At 40.5% G+C, this 14,940-nt stretch overlaps 1 protein-coding gene across 3 annotated transcripts in view; it reads right to left on the reverse strand.

Moving 5' to 3' along the window:
• LOC130549470 (NXPE family member 3-like) overlaps positions 1-13,609 on the reverse strand; it is a 33,511-nt gene extending 19,902 nt beyond the window's left edge. The window contains exons 1-2 of one of the 3 annotated variants that reach the window (XM_057326677.1): positions 13,480-13,609; positions 13,150-13,214 (exon numbers count right to left, since the gene is read on the reverse strand). In XM_057326677.1, coding sequence (XP_057182660.1) covers positions 13,150-13,214; positions 13,480-13,531 — 117 coding nt within the window. In that variant the 5' untranslated portion in view covers positions 13,532-13,609. Of the gene's footprint in view, positions 1-10,177; positions 10,214-13,149; positions 13,215-13,479 lie in introns of those variants that run through there. The other 2 variants (XM_057326678.1, XM_057326679.1) reach the window with 2 other exon arrangements.
• Between the last annotated feature and the right edge of the window lie 1,331 nt (positions 13,610-14,940).

The following is a 14,940-nucleotide window of genomic DNA, read 5'->3' on the forward strand; positions in this document are numbered from 1 at the left end:
TTTATTGATACACTGGGCCCTATTGAGGAAGTGACGTTTGATGCGAGCAAGGCAGAGGCCTCAATCTCCTGCATCATCCCATGCATTGCTGTGCTGAATATTTCCTGTAGCTCAGTGGTAAGAGCACGGCGTTAACAACGCCAAGGTCGTGGGTTCGATCCCAGTGGATTGCACATACTTAGAAACAAATGTATAGGATAATGCAATGTAAGTCGCTTTGGATAAAAGCGTCTGCCAAATGCATAAATATAAATGTAAGATGGTGCTTCAGGCAGAGGGTCCCACCACAAGTCGGATCAAAACACTTGGAGAGTGTCAAAACACTGCAAAGCTTGGAGAGACGATTTGCAAAGATGGAGGAGACCAAATGTTTGGTGCTGGCAACTGTCATGGTTCGAGGTGAGACACGGACAGAGGACCCAAGTGCAGACGGGAGGTAAGGGGTTAAACAAGACTTTAATAATATATAAATACAAAACAAAAACCCACGATGGGGAACATAACAAAACATGGAAACAGGAACAAGGACTAACTAGACTAAGATAATAACAACACTTGACATTAAACACAAACTAGACTGACTACAGCACAGGAACTCACCACAATGACACAAACACAACAATGCTCCAACACAAGACAGAGGACACAGGGGCATTAAATAAGGGGACAAATCAAGAGGGAACAGGTGTGGGGCATGAAACCAATAACAAGCAATTAAAGAGACGAAAGGGCGGGAACAGAGCGGCGACACCGGAGAGTGGAAGGCCAACAGGGCCAAAACGCCTCTCTCCACGTAAAACAAGAGGTTCTGTCATGATTCTGCCACTAGGTCAAGAAAAGCAAGACAAGATGGGGCAGAACCATGACAGGCAACACTGCTTGATCCTCGATACAAGAGTAATGTCTTTGCAGTGGACACACTGAGCAAAGCAAAAACTTGGCTGCAAGAAGAGCATACTAATGTGTCCAAGCAACAAAAAGGAGCTACCAGTGGAGACGAAGTATCTGAACCGAAACGGACAAGGGTGGAAGAAGAAGAGAAACCCGGTCCCTCTGGTCTTCTTGAGAAAATGTATGCAAACGTTTTGGGGGCTCAATCAACTGCTGCTGAAGAGAGTGATGAGCATTCCATCTCTGAGCATTTGGACCAGTACCTCCGTGAGCCACTGATTGACAGACGGACTGGTCTGCCACTGGAATGGTGGAAACACAATTCATCCTGCCTGTGCCACCTTGCACCACTGGCAAGGAAATTCCTCTGTCCACCTGCCTCTTTTGTTCCCAGTGAAAGAGTATTCAGTGAGATTGAGATAATTTATGACAAGAAGAGGAGCAGGCTCACAGGTGAAAATGCAGAGAGACTGTGTTTCCTGAACTACAGCCTGAAGCTCTTAAACTGGGAGTACTAAGAACTTTGAAGTGATGGAAGATAATGTGCACTCTTTTTTGTATTGTTTACAAACTTACCTCAATGGCCATCTTACCTCAGTAATGGCCATTATCTATTGCTGTTGATTACTTGAGGCCCTTAAAAAAAAGAAGAGTGCATACTTAAGAGTTAAATAGACTTCGATGTCTAGCATAACTATTGTTTGTGTGTGTTTACACATTTTTGTTCTCAGAAACTTGATAAATGCTGCTAAGTGAACTTTTTTATTGACTTGTTGATTACTTGCGCACTTTATTTAACTTAAAATGATAAGTAGAGTTCAGACTCAGAACGTGAAGTTCAGGTATTATTGTATATAGTTTTTTTCACTTCAGACCAAAAATGAAGGAATGCTGCTGTTTTTGTGCGCTAAAACTTTATTTTTTCATCAAAAAGTTTTAATTACCTGTTTTTGTGTAATTAATAAGATACATTGTTTTTTATATAAATTATACAAGTGGACTGATTGGAGGTTTGTGTTATTTAATAAATGTTTATTTTAAGCAATTTTCTGTATCACTTCTTATTACTTAACTGTTAGATTTGATGAGATGAAGGGAAAAAAGAAAATCGGCCAAACATATCGGCCCCAAAAATTGGCCTCATATATCGGCCATTGGCTGGCCTGATTTCTAAAAATCGGCATAGGCCAGAGAAAAACCCATATCGGTCTACCTCTAGTACACTTACAGCTCATTGAAATGATGCTTCATTCCTCCTGAAAAGTGATGAAATTAAAAGCTATTGTATATATATTTTTAGAGCTATATTAATCCCTTTGGGGTAATTTAATTCAAGCTGTCATGGTGCTTCACATACACAACCAACATTTAACAACTACAATACAATACATACAGTATATTGTATGTATAACTTTTTATTTGTTACGGAGACTTGGCTTCCTCCTGACGACTTGAGTTCTTTTTTGGAACTCATGCCTAGTAACTATAACTTTTTTAATACCCCTCGTCTTTCCGGCCGAGGAGGAGGTCTGGCATCGATTTTTAAAAATCTTTATTGCTGTTGCATCTTGGATACACATCGTTACCCTTCCTTTGAAGTACAGCTCCTAGCACTGGACCAGTCCAATTCATTGGTGATTGCTTGTTTTCGGTGGGCGATACACAACTGCTAAGACTTTTTATATGAGTTCTCAGACTTTTTAGGAGTGATAACTCCGAAATATGACAGACTGTTAATCGTGGGTGATTTTAACATTCATGTGTGCCGTGACTCTGGAGCCTTTGCAAAATATTTTTTAAATCTGATTGAAGCCTGTGATTTTGTTCAATGGGTTAATGAGCCTACTCATGTTCATGGTCATGTACTTGATCTGGTTTTATCCCATGGCTTTCCTATTTCCGATGTTCAAATTGGTGATTTTTCAGACCACTGCCCGGTTGTTTTTAAGGTGGATGTGTCATGTCATATTTCTGTTCCTGTTAGACCTAAAAAGTGGTCACGTGTTGGCCTATCCTCTCCTACTTCTGCCGTAGCCTTTTCTGAAGCTTGTCATATGCTTCCCATTGAGCATTTAGCTAACACAGTTGATATTGGTGAACTACTAAGTTGATTGATTGTGTAAAGCACTGTGGTCAACTTTTGTTGTGTTTATGTGTGCTATATAAACAATAAACTGATATAAAAAAAAAGAAAGATGTATACTTGTACGTATACTATATCATGTATACTTGCATGCCTGTGGTATGTCATAGAACATTACATTAACATTTAGTCATTTAGCAGATGCTTTTATCCAAAGCGACTTACAAAGAGTTTAAGGAGCAATAAGCGATATGTCATACAGGAGCAATAATACAATAGGTGCTAATACAAAGTTACTAGTTTCAACAAAAGCTAGACCACTACCTGTTGAGAGAAAGAGAGAGGGTTAGGTTTTTTTTTATTTGTCTGTCAAGTATTCACAAAAGAGATGGGTTTTAAGTAGTTTTTTGAATGTTGTGAGAGATGTGGTTGACCGGACCGAATTAGGAAGAATGTTCCACCAGGAAGGAGTTGTGAATGAGAATGAGCGGGAAAGCCATTTACTGCCATTATGGGAAGGCAATACAAGACGCCGCTGGTTTGCTGAACGCAGGGATCTTGATGGGGTGTAGGAGTGTAGGAGGGTGTGAGAGTATGCCGGTGCAGATCCAGTGATAGTCCTGTAAGCAAGCATTAGTGACTTGAATCACAATGATACCTAACAGTACAGTGACTACTTTTATCCATTTAAATAGGCTGAATGACTGATTACAAGATTGGATGCATGTGTGATACTAATTAAAGAAACTTAGTTTGAAATATCACTACAATCCAATTATGTATTATCTTTTCTAAGGGGTACCAACAAATGTGTCCAGGCCATTTTAGAATAAATGCTTTATAGAATAAAGCAAAGAAGCTGTGAAAAGAGATGAACTATTGCTTATTCTACAAAGATATTCTAAAATGGCAAATTGTTGGTATTTGTTGGTGGATGCCAATTACTTTGTCATTTTCAAGTTATTTAAGAGAAAATTGTACATTCTTCGTTTTTGTGGAGGGGTACCAACAAATTTGAGCACGCCTGTAATGCTGGATTTGGAGATCATTTGAAACTGATAGATGCCGTGGTCCCAGTGCTAAAAGATGCCAGACATGAACTGCACGCGGTAAGTCAAACAAAGTCATACGTCTGTGTTTTGTTGGCAATCGGCATGTACGTGCATGATGTACAAAACGCCAAGTCCTGAAATGCACCTATCTTTGTCATTGATATACAAGAATATCAACGACTACTTCTCTAGCCCCGCCCACTGGTTTGCTCATGACAGTACTGAAGTAACACAAGTGGCGCGGAACAAGATAGAGCGAGCAAGCAAAGATCGCAATATATTGTGCAGTGCCTGGTTGTGGAAGAACACAGTCGCTGCATAACCTTCCTTCGGATTCCAACAGTAGGAATGCGTGGTTGAAGTTTATTTTTTAAAGACGTTCCAGCTCACGTGGGTAAAACATTGAGCGTTTGTTCGCTTCATTTCACCGCTGATTCCTTTGTGAACAAGGCACAGGTCGACGCTGAATTTGCGGAGAGACTAAATTAAAAAGCAGTGCTGTGCCGTCAATATTGGATCCGACAGGAATGGCACAGCAATCTTATGCGAGTAAAAATATCTGTACGATGCGTCACAGCCCTATTCGCATGGGATTAGTATTACCTGGGGACCTAAATTACCCCACAAATTACCTACCATATTTTGAGGAACACAGAGGTCCTGTGATAATATTAGTCCCGTGCAAATCGGCATCTCTGTGATTTGGCGGCCTCATATACTTTATCATTTTTCAAGGTTTTATCCACCGTTTGCGAATAATGGAGGCTGTGTTGAAGTGTTTTGATATTATTTCGGGTGCTGGGACATATCCATACTTGCCAACACTGTCGTTTTGGCCGGGAGTCTCCCATTTTGTTATTTCTCATGGAAACTCTCGTAACATTTGAGACCCGCGATCGCGGTGATCTTCTTTCCGGTTTGCGATTACGGGTCTCAAATGCTGACAGGTACTAGACATTATTATTTATTTATTACTGTTTGTGGCGGGCAAGTACAATTTTTGTCAGTGCCAGTAAAAATTTGGAAATTAATGTATAATGCATAATAATCGTCATAATCGTGCAACTGTGATTATTCCTCAGACTATACACGTAAAAATCTATAACCGTTGCATCCCTACTACTAACATGTGTTTCCAGTACATTCAGACTGTCCATCGTAGACTGTACACCGTATTTAATTTAAACAGTTTAAGTTTACACACCGGATGCCCGGATCGCGTGTTATCACAATATTACAATGTTTCAAAACTGGTGAGCCACAGACTTTGTTAACATTACTTACATTAGGTATAAAAATACCAACGTAATATTAAATGATTAACAATAATTCATTTATTACCATAACTTGTTCGGAGTGGTTGTTCTTTGTAAATTCATTAGTTCGTTAAAAATATATTAAGCAATGCTAATTTCAACAAATTGAAACATGAAAGTGTACATTTCACTGCATCTGATGTTAATGAATTTGGCTTTAACATAATACTGGTACATTTTTCAATACCTAAAAGCCTGAATTTTCCTTCAAATAAGTTCAAAAGGGTCGTCGCCTTCAAGTTACAGCCTGTAGATAAATTTGCACAGATGCTTTTTTTTTTTTAAAGGGGTCATATGGCGCGAATGTGTTTTTCTGTGTCTGGTGTGTTATAAGTTGCCCATGCATGCATTAGACACGCAAAATTGCAAAAATCAAAGTGTCGGAACAAAAGCTGCGTTCTATCTGAAAGTGAATGCTCACCCAGACACGCCTCGTGTAACCACACCTCCACAAATCTACGTCAGTTCGTGGTATGATTCGACTTAGACCGCCCAAATGTATACGCAAGTAAGGTGGGCGTACCTGTCAGTACAATTGCTTTGGAACTTGATGTTCCAAATATGGTAAGAGGTGTTACATTTCTGTCACACGCTTGCAGTATTCGACAAATCACTACGCACTGGTTAACTGCCCAATCACAGCACACCTCGCTTTTCAGAGCGAGGAGCTTTAAGAGAACGACGTGCACGGTACATGGAAAATACAGCGTTTTTGAACCTTAAATAGTATATACACATTGCATTACATCTAAAACAAACGATAATATTTGTTTTAGCCGTGTCATATGAACCCTTTAAAACGCGCTGTGATTCCTTAGTTACCTTAGTTGAAATAAATACCTTATTTATTGAGGCAAATGCAATGCAAAGATTAACAAGACAGACACTGACCATGAACGACAAAGAAAACATTATTTATATACGGTGCTGATCAGCAGGATCAATAAACCTTTATTTTAGACACTCACTTTGCTTATTTGTACAATCTCTTAGTAGTTTTAACTTTTTATCAAACTCAGCTAGCCTATAAATATAAATATGCAATGATAAGTACAGGTTTTGATTAACTCAGCTATCATGCATATCACAGCTATCATGCATGTAGAGTTGTATAGAAATGTTTATAGGCAATATTTATGAACAGTTCAAACAAAAGTGCAATTTTTTAACACATTAAAGTGGAAAAACGCATCTTTATTTCAGTAACTGTACATACTGCTACATTGCACAGAAATGTCTACCTACATATTTACATATGGTTGTTTACGGTTTTAGTTGCACACACCACTGAAAACATCTGTATAATTAAAGAGAGTGGTGGACCCTTGTGCTATATTAGTGCCACGTGCAATATCAGGACAATTTAAAGCAGAGTTTTTTATTTATAAGCCCATAAAATGTCTCTTAAAACATATATTTTTTTACAAGTTTAGGCAGATTTTAAAAGAAATTTCTCTGTTTTTCATCCTAATTAATTAAACCGTACAATGGTCTTCCAAAAAAATCCCCCTGGTTCTGCAGAATGCTTGTTTTTTGCAAACTCTTCTTGTAAATCTTTATTGAAAAAGCACATAAAATGACACTTAAATTCTAAACTTAAGCTTTTAATGCAACCTCATGCAAAGCATGCTGGGAACTGGAAATCTTTCTCAGCCAATCGTGTTGAAATAACTTTAAATTTAGTGTTCAAACACTTTAAGATGCGCAAAAGTGGGAGGCGAGCTGGCGCGCTCGTTAAGCTCCAACAGCACGGCTTTAGAACTGCGCTGCCATCCATCTGGCGAATCTCCACTCTCTACCCAACAAAATGGACAAATTACTTCTGCTCTTATGGAAAAATAAGGACTTTTCAAACTCTGCTGCTCTGTGTTTCACAGAAACCTGGCTGAATGAAGCCATCCCGGACAGTGCGTTACATCTGCCGGGCTTCCTGCTGTTCAGAGCGGATCGCGACACGGAATCAACAGGGAAATCTCGTGGTGTGGGACGTACAGCGTTAAAGAAGATGTGCTGTTCCGATGTAGAAGTGCTCTTCATTATCCATCTAACTAAGCCTTTCTACTCACCACAGGAGTTCTCATCGTTCGTTCTCGTAAGTGTTTACATTCCACCGCGTGAGCACCGCACTATAACAGCTGGCTGATCAGATCGCAGACACAGAACAACAACACCCTGACTCTGTTATAATCATTCTCGGAGACTTTAATAAAGCAAAACTCACAAGTGAACTGTCAAAACACATTACATGCCCCACCAGAGACAGTAATATTTTGGACCACTGCTATACCACAATAAAGGATGCATATCGTTCTGTCCCCAGAGCAGCTTTAGGACTCTCTGACCTCTGCCTGGTTCATCTTCTCCCAACATACAGACAAAAACTTAAATATGTAAACTTAAAAAGCCAGTAGTAAGGACTGTAAAGAGATGGATCAACGAAGCAGAGCAGGCCTTAAAAGCCTGCTTCGACTGCACTGATTGGAGTATTTTTGAAGCTGCTGCCACCGATCTGGACAAGCTCACAGAGACTGTAACATCATACATCAGTTTCTGTGAGGACATGTGCATTCCTACCAGGACATATTTAACATATAACAACGACAAACCATGGTTCACACCAAAACTCAGACGGCTTTGCCAGGCCAAAGAGGATGCCTACAGGAGTGGGGACAGAATATTTTACAATCAGGCCAAGAACACACTGACAATGGAAATTAAAGTGGCTAAGCAATTTTTGTGGTTTTCAGCAAACGACCCTGTCTCAGTGTGGAAGAGACAGGGTCCCTCTCCTCCCCTTCTGCACTTCAGATCAGTGAAGATAATGTGCGTCAGGTCTTTAGGAAACAAAAGAGAAGGAAAGCACCAGGCCCAGACGGTGTTTCACCAGCCTGTCTGAAATCCTGTGCTGACCAGCTGGCCCCCATTTTTTCACAGATCTTCAACAGATCACTGGAGCTGTGCAAAGTTCCTTCCTGCTTCAAACGCTCCAACATTATTCCCATCCCAAAGAAATCCAAAATCACAGGACTTAATGATTACAGACCCGTTGCCTTAACATCTGTGGCCATTAAGTCATTTGAAAGACTGGTGTTGGCTAACCTGAAAGACATCACGAGACCTTTACTGGACACCCTGCAGTTTGCTTACCGCGCAAACACGTCTGTGGATGATGCAGTCAACATGGGACTGCATTATACCCTACAACATCTGGACAGACCAGGGAATTATGCAAGGCTCCTGTTTGTGGACTTCAGTTCAGCCTTTAACACCATCGTCCCAACACTCCTCCAGACCAAACTAAACCAGCTCTCTAATCCTAGTTCTGTCTGTCAATGGATCACCAGTTTTCTGACAGACAGGTAACAGCTAGTTAAAATTGGTAAATTGACATCCAACAGCCGTACCATCAGCACTGGTGCCCCCAAGAGATGTGTGCTCTCCCCACTGCTCTTCTTCCTGTACACCAACGACTGCACCTCTACTGACCCCTCTGTCAAGCTCCTGAAGTTCGCAGACGACACTACAGTTATTGGCCTCATCCAGGACGGTGACGAGTCTGCTTACAGAAGTGAGTTTGAGCAGCTGGATGTCTGGTGCAGTCATAACAGTGGAGATGATAGTGGACTTTAGGAGAAACACCCCGGCATTCCCCCCATTCAGCATCATGAACAGCACTGTGGCCGCAGTAGAGTCTTTCAGGTTCCTGGGCACCACCATCTCTCACAGGACCTAAAGTGGGACATTCACATTGACTCTATTGTCAAAAAGGCCCAACGGAGGCTGTACTTTCTTCGCCAGCTGAGGAAGTTCAACCTGCCGCTGGAGCTGCTCTTACAGTTCTACTCAGCTGTCATTGAATCCGTCCTCTGCACTTCCATAACTGTCTGGTTCGGCTCAGCTGCAAAAACTGACCTCCGAAGACTGAACGGAAGAACAAATAGTCCGGACTGCTGAGCGAATCGCTGGCACAACCCTCCCCAATCTACGAGAAATGTACTCATTCAGAGTGAGTAAAAGAACTCACAAAATCACTCTGGACCCCGCACACTTTCTTTTTGAACTGCTGCCGTCTGGTCGGCGCTAAAGAGCACTGAGCACCAAAACAAAGTTTCTTTCCTCAGAAAAGAAAAGTTTCTTTCCTCAGGCCATCTACCTCTTGAACAGTTAAATGTTCTACTGTGCAATAAAAACACATGCAATGCACAACTATATACTCATATTTATTATACATATGTTGTTGATATAATATTCAGCTATCCACATTCCCCTGCATATCTTGTACATAACAGTATAATTTGTATATAGCACATCTGTACATCCATTATACTGCCTATTGTCCTTTTGTCTAATATTGTCCTTTCTGTCAAATGTGTGAGGTCTCTCACATATTTATTTTTTATGTTTTGTTACCTGTGCCTTTTTTTTTGACTTTTTTAACCTGTATGTGCACTGGAAGCTTCTGTCACTAAGACAAATTCCTTGTGTGTCCAAGCACACTTGGCAATAAAGCTCTTTCTGATTCTGAATATACACTCATCAAATCACTGTTTAAGTACACACCTCAACCACAGTCATTTGCTGCGTCCCGCTTCACCTACTTATACTACGCAAAAAAGTATGTATTGTTTTTGTAATGGAGAAGTATATACATTTTACTGTGTAGCAAAACAATATGCACGCAATGGGACATACTAACAGGAAGCGGAATTGGACGTTGTTGCCTAGATAACATTTTAGGACATACTAATTCTACTTTCAAAGACTATTTAGGACGGACAGTATGCGGATTGAGACACAGCAATTGTCTGGTCTCATTTTGAGCAACCGACTAATACCTGCAACTGCAAGGGTCAGTCTCCAGTGTTGCCTTCTGTTCACCCAAAGTACAAGCTCTTATAGTATTACTCCAGCATCGGAACATTTACATTTATGCATTTTGGCAGACGCTTTTATCCAAAGCGACTTACATTGCTTTATCCTATACATTTATACATAGGCATGCGCAATCCCTGGGATCGAACCCACAACCTTGCGTTGTTAACGCAATGCTCTTACCACTGAGCTACAGGAAAGCTGTATTTTTTAGATATACATCTGATTTCTTTTAAAATCTGCCTAAACTTGTAAAAAAACGATGTTTAAGAGACATTTCATGGTCTTATAAAAAACTCTGCTTTATATTGTCCTGATATTGCATGTGGGACAACCTGAGGTGGTGCTCTATCACCCTGAAGTAGAATCAGTCTGTGGAAACAGGGATTTTGCTTTAACATCTCTCTTATAGAACTTATAGAAACACAGCATACAAGAGACATTTTATGATTAGCTAAACAACAGCATATATAGCACCACCTTACGTATGACCCTGAACACTCTAACAAGAACCAGAATAGCCCAGCAATAGAGCTTGGGAATCTACATCATTTTGCATTTGACACGCACAGCAGCGTAAAATGACAGCAAATAGAAAAACGCCTGTATTTACATTCAAATTTTTAAGAGCTGTTTGCACTTGTTTAGAATATATGGAATAACATTTTAATTCCTTTGTTATTCAAAGAAGCGCTCCCTTATGGACATGGAATGATAGCAAAGAGCTTTATCACAAATGACCTTTCTAAACGTACTTTGCACATTTTTCATGGTGTGAGCACTCATATATTCATGCGGATCAGAAATTATGAATCTGTAATAATAAGTACACATGACAAAGCCACATTTGGCCAAGTTATTCATATTTTATTAAGTTACACTTTCACCATTGTGTTGTTTACAAGCTTAGAAATATCGAATTGTCGAATTCCGCTTCTTTTCAGATCCGTTTTGCCCTCCGGACATGAGAGCAGATTTGACAATCATTTAGTAACAATTTAGAAAAAACCTAAATTTCACAAACTGGTGATTTAAATAGAAACCACGTTCGCCGGAAGAACCATCTCACAATACTCAGATGCTCCTCTCTCACGCTTTTCCCTTACGAAAATTAACCATGGTTTTTTGGTGCATTGATTACTTAGGGTAAAACCATGGTTTTACTACAGTAACCATCGTTTACTATGGTTTTTACAAAAAACATGGACTTTCCATCACTTGCGCGTTAGGGCGCCACCTGCTGGGCGTAAAAACTAGCTGGTTTGGCCTCTGCAAGTGCACAAATCACTTTCGCTCCATACATCACACAGATATGTGGTGCAAAATGAGAGAGTGTGCGAACTTGTGTCAGAGACTCGCAGCAGCAGATTCAAGCAGTTGTAGTTATGTTCTTGTGTTAGAAAGATGTCCAAGAATGAAACCTTTAATTTGTGAGAAAATATTTGACAAGCATTCAACTCTCACTGCATGAATTCACATAAACTCGTCTGTGAACGCATGTCTTTTGGTGCAGGTGTATGAATGTGTTTTGCACCATATTTACTGCAGCAATCGTAGCAAAAGTTGTGAGTCCACGAGTATCTTAGTTTGTGATTTGTAGAACTGGATTTGTGCACTTGCACTGAAGGATTCAAGAAGGCGTGACTGTTGTGTTGTGTTTGCGGGAGAGGAAAAAAATCTACAAGTTTGCAACTTCAAATTTACTGATACACATGTGTGGCCGACCTCTACAACTACAAGTTCCACGCTCACAGGCGCTCAGTTGTTTTGCACCAAAAATACCTTCATAGAAGTGCTCCTTTCATTTAGCTGGAGGTAACAACTAACGTTAGTTAACGAGGGGTGAACGCAACCAAAACTTTTTTACAGTGGATGGTAAAGTGTCTTGTAACGCTCCCGCATCATATTAAGCTGCATTTATTACAAAGAATGGCAAAGATGCAGATGTACGTTAATGCACACATCTTGTAACATTACTCTGCTTATGACGTTCACTCCAATGTGCTGCTGTGAACTAAAGAATGCGCTAAATAACGCAGCCTAACGCCGTTTTCATAATAAGAGTTTTAAAGGGGACTATAAAGCGATCTCGAATTCTTGTACAGATTACAATTACTCACAATGTTCTAAGGGGCTAGGCTAGAACTTTAGGGGGGGGGGCTTTAGCTCCCCTAAAAAGGGCCTAGCAACGCCACTGAAAAGAGCAGACAACGATCATTTGGTTTACTCGACGGCACACGAGGGTGAGCTAAATTAGCATTTAGCATTGCGTTAAGGGTCTCGATCTCTATTCTACTGTCACAAAGCATAAAACTAAATGCCAATATAACGTATTAAAATGCGTATTCATGTGTTGCAAATCCAATGACGCTGGTAATGATTCTCTCTGCCCAATCAGTGATCTGTGTGTAAACACGTCACATTTTGGTATCGGTACAATATGCTTGGAACCTCAACCGAGGTGGTACAAAAAAAAGTATCAGGTACTGTACCCAGTGGAAAACCTCCCAAAAGTGAGCTGTATCGCACCGTACCGTGCAGTACTATGCCGTGGAAAAGCGCCATTAGTTATAGGTTCTACAAACTAGTTGTCTCTCTAGTAGTGTTAAATTAATGTGCCACAGCACTACTGGTTTACTAAGATTTTTTTCTGGGAGTTTGGGTCCAGTAAACTAGCATATCAAAACATTTAATCCCCTCATGCCCCCAAACCCTGTGAAACCAGAACGACTGGAACTTTCATAGTATTTTGGATGCATAAGCTAAATCATGATAACCTCGCCAACATAAACAAAAGTCTTTTAAATACCAACAAAATACAATCCTACTATAGCAATGCTAAACACCACATGAATCATCATATTGAACAAGTCAGACTGTTCCGATTAAAGTTAACCTATAGCAAATAATCAAAGTTAAATGTGCTTGAACTTACCATACAGGTTGATGTGAAAATAAATAGCAGCACTAGACAAATGTTGTGACGTCTGAACCTGTGAACTGATAAAGCACTAACGTGAAATCTTGATACGGAGAAAATAATTTAACTGATCTGACCATAAAAAAGTAATGTATTCATGTAACTCAATATAGTGAGGCTGATACATTAATATTCAATATTAATGTATACAATAATGTACATTAATATTTAAATAAATATGAAAACATAAACCCAGTTTATCTAACTATAAAATGAACTACATTAAAAACTATATCAACTGAGCTAGACTATAAAAAAAATGTTTGCAAGCTCTCCGTAATTTACCTGAAGAATCAGATGTAGGTGGAATGGACATGGTTAACTTCTTTTCTTTCATGGTTACAGTCACACTAACACGAACATTTTTCAGTCTGTCCTGAGAATGAAGCTTGACTGTCAAACCTGCCTGGTGACATACAGGGCTGTGATCCTCCCCCACAAATCATGTGATCCTTTAAAACACATTGATGAGAGGCAGCTGGGTCCGATACCAGCTGCTTACGGAAGCATATTGGTAGTAAATTTCAATTTGAAATTCAATATGCAAAATGGCAATGCATTTATGTATTGAAATATACATTTAAAACAACATATGCAACATTAGGTGCAAAATGAAAGTTCAATAATATTGTCACGACCCAGGTCAGGTCGGGGTAATTGTCTGCATGGGAACGGTCTTGTTTTGTCGAGCACGTGGAAGCTGTCTACTCACGGCTGATCACGTGCTTGGAGTCTGCGTCACTGTTCCCGCCCTCGTGTCTCCGTTAGGGTTTTCCTTGCACTGGTGTTTTTCCACTCAGCTCTCACACCCCTGTTTTCACTTCCCTCATTAAGCCCGCTTGTTCCCGCAATTGTCCCACACCTGTTAACTATTACAGCCCATCTAGGTTTCCTTTATAATCCCTTGGTGTCTCTTGTCCTGTGTCTGACCGTTGTGTGTTTTTCCTATTCAGACTGACCTAGGTGCTGCTGCGGCTCACCTATTGCACATTTGTATCCTCTTGGATTTCTTAGCCTTAGCCTTGCCACAGTCGTAGTCATAGCCTTAGTCCTAGCTCCTCAGTCATTTGGTCTTCACGAACGTGCTTCTCTTGACTCTGTTATTCCTTAGCTTTTCCAGTTTGTTCTCCCCTCTCTCCCATCACGTCCCAGGTCTGCTCTCTGTCTACGCAGTATCCATTGGCGACGGCGTCCCGGCCGGCGGCCTCGCTCCACACCCGACCTGGCAACAGTCGCATCAGGGGCGTCATCTTCGTCACGAGCTACCACTTCTCTATCCTCCTGAGAGTTGGTTCGAGGAACCCCAACTACTGACCCCTTACCCCGGCGGGGAATGCTCGACGCTCTTCGGATGCCTCTCCCGTTCCGGTGGTGTATCTTTCTGCTTCCCGCGGCTGTGCCTTCCTTGGTTGTTTGGATTATTGACTGTTGCCTTTTTCTAATAAAGCTTTTTCCCGCATTTGGGTCTCTCTCAGCTTTGTCGACCATGACAAATATAATGAAAATTTGTCAGTTCCTACACCAGTTTTAACATCCCAGCAAACAATGACCTGGTGGTCCACCGGCGGTTTTTGGGCGGCATAGATTCAGCAATTTAACGCAGTCGGACTACCGTCGGCACACTGTCGATAAGCCGATCAATGTAAAAAATGCTGTTGTTGTATATAAAGTTAAACTAAAAAAACTGTCAACAAATGTCATTTTGTCACTGTCAAATGTTTGAACACTGAATAATTTATATGAATA

The sequence above is a fragment of the Triplophysa rosa genome, unplaced genomic scaffold (genome assembly GCF_024868665.1).
Source record: "Triplophysa rosa unplaced genomic scaffold, Trosa_1v2 scaffold121_ERROPOS1305309+, whole genome shotgun sequence".
In the NCBI taxonomy this organism is placed as follows: Eukaryota; Metazoa; Chordata; class Actinopteri; order Cypriniformes; family Nemacheilidae; genus Triplophysa; species Triplophysa rosa.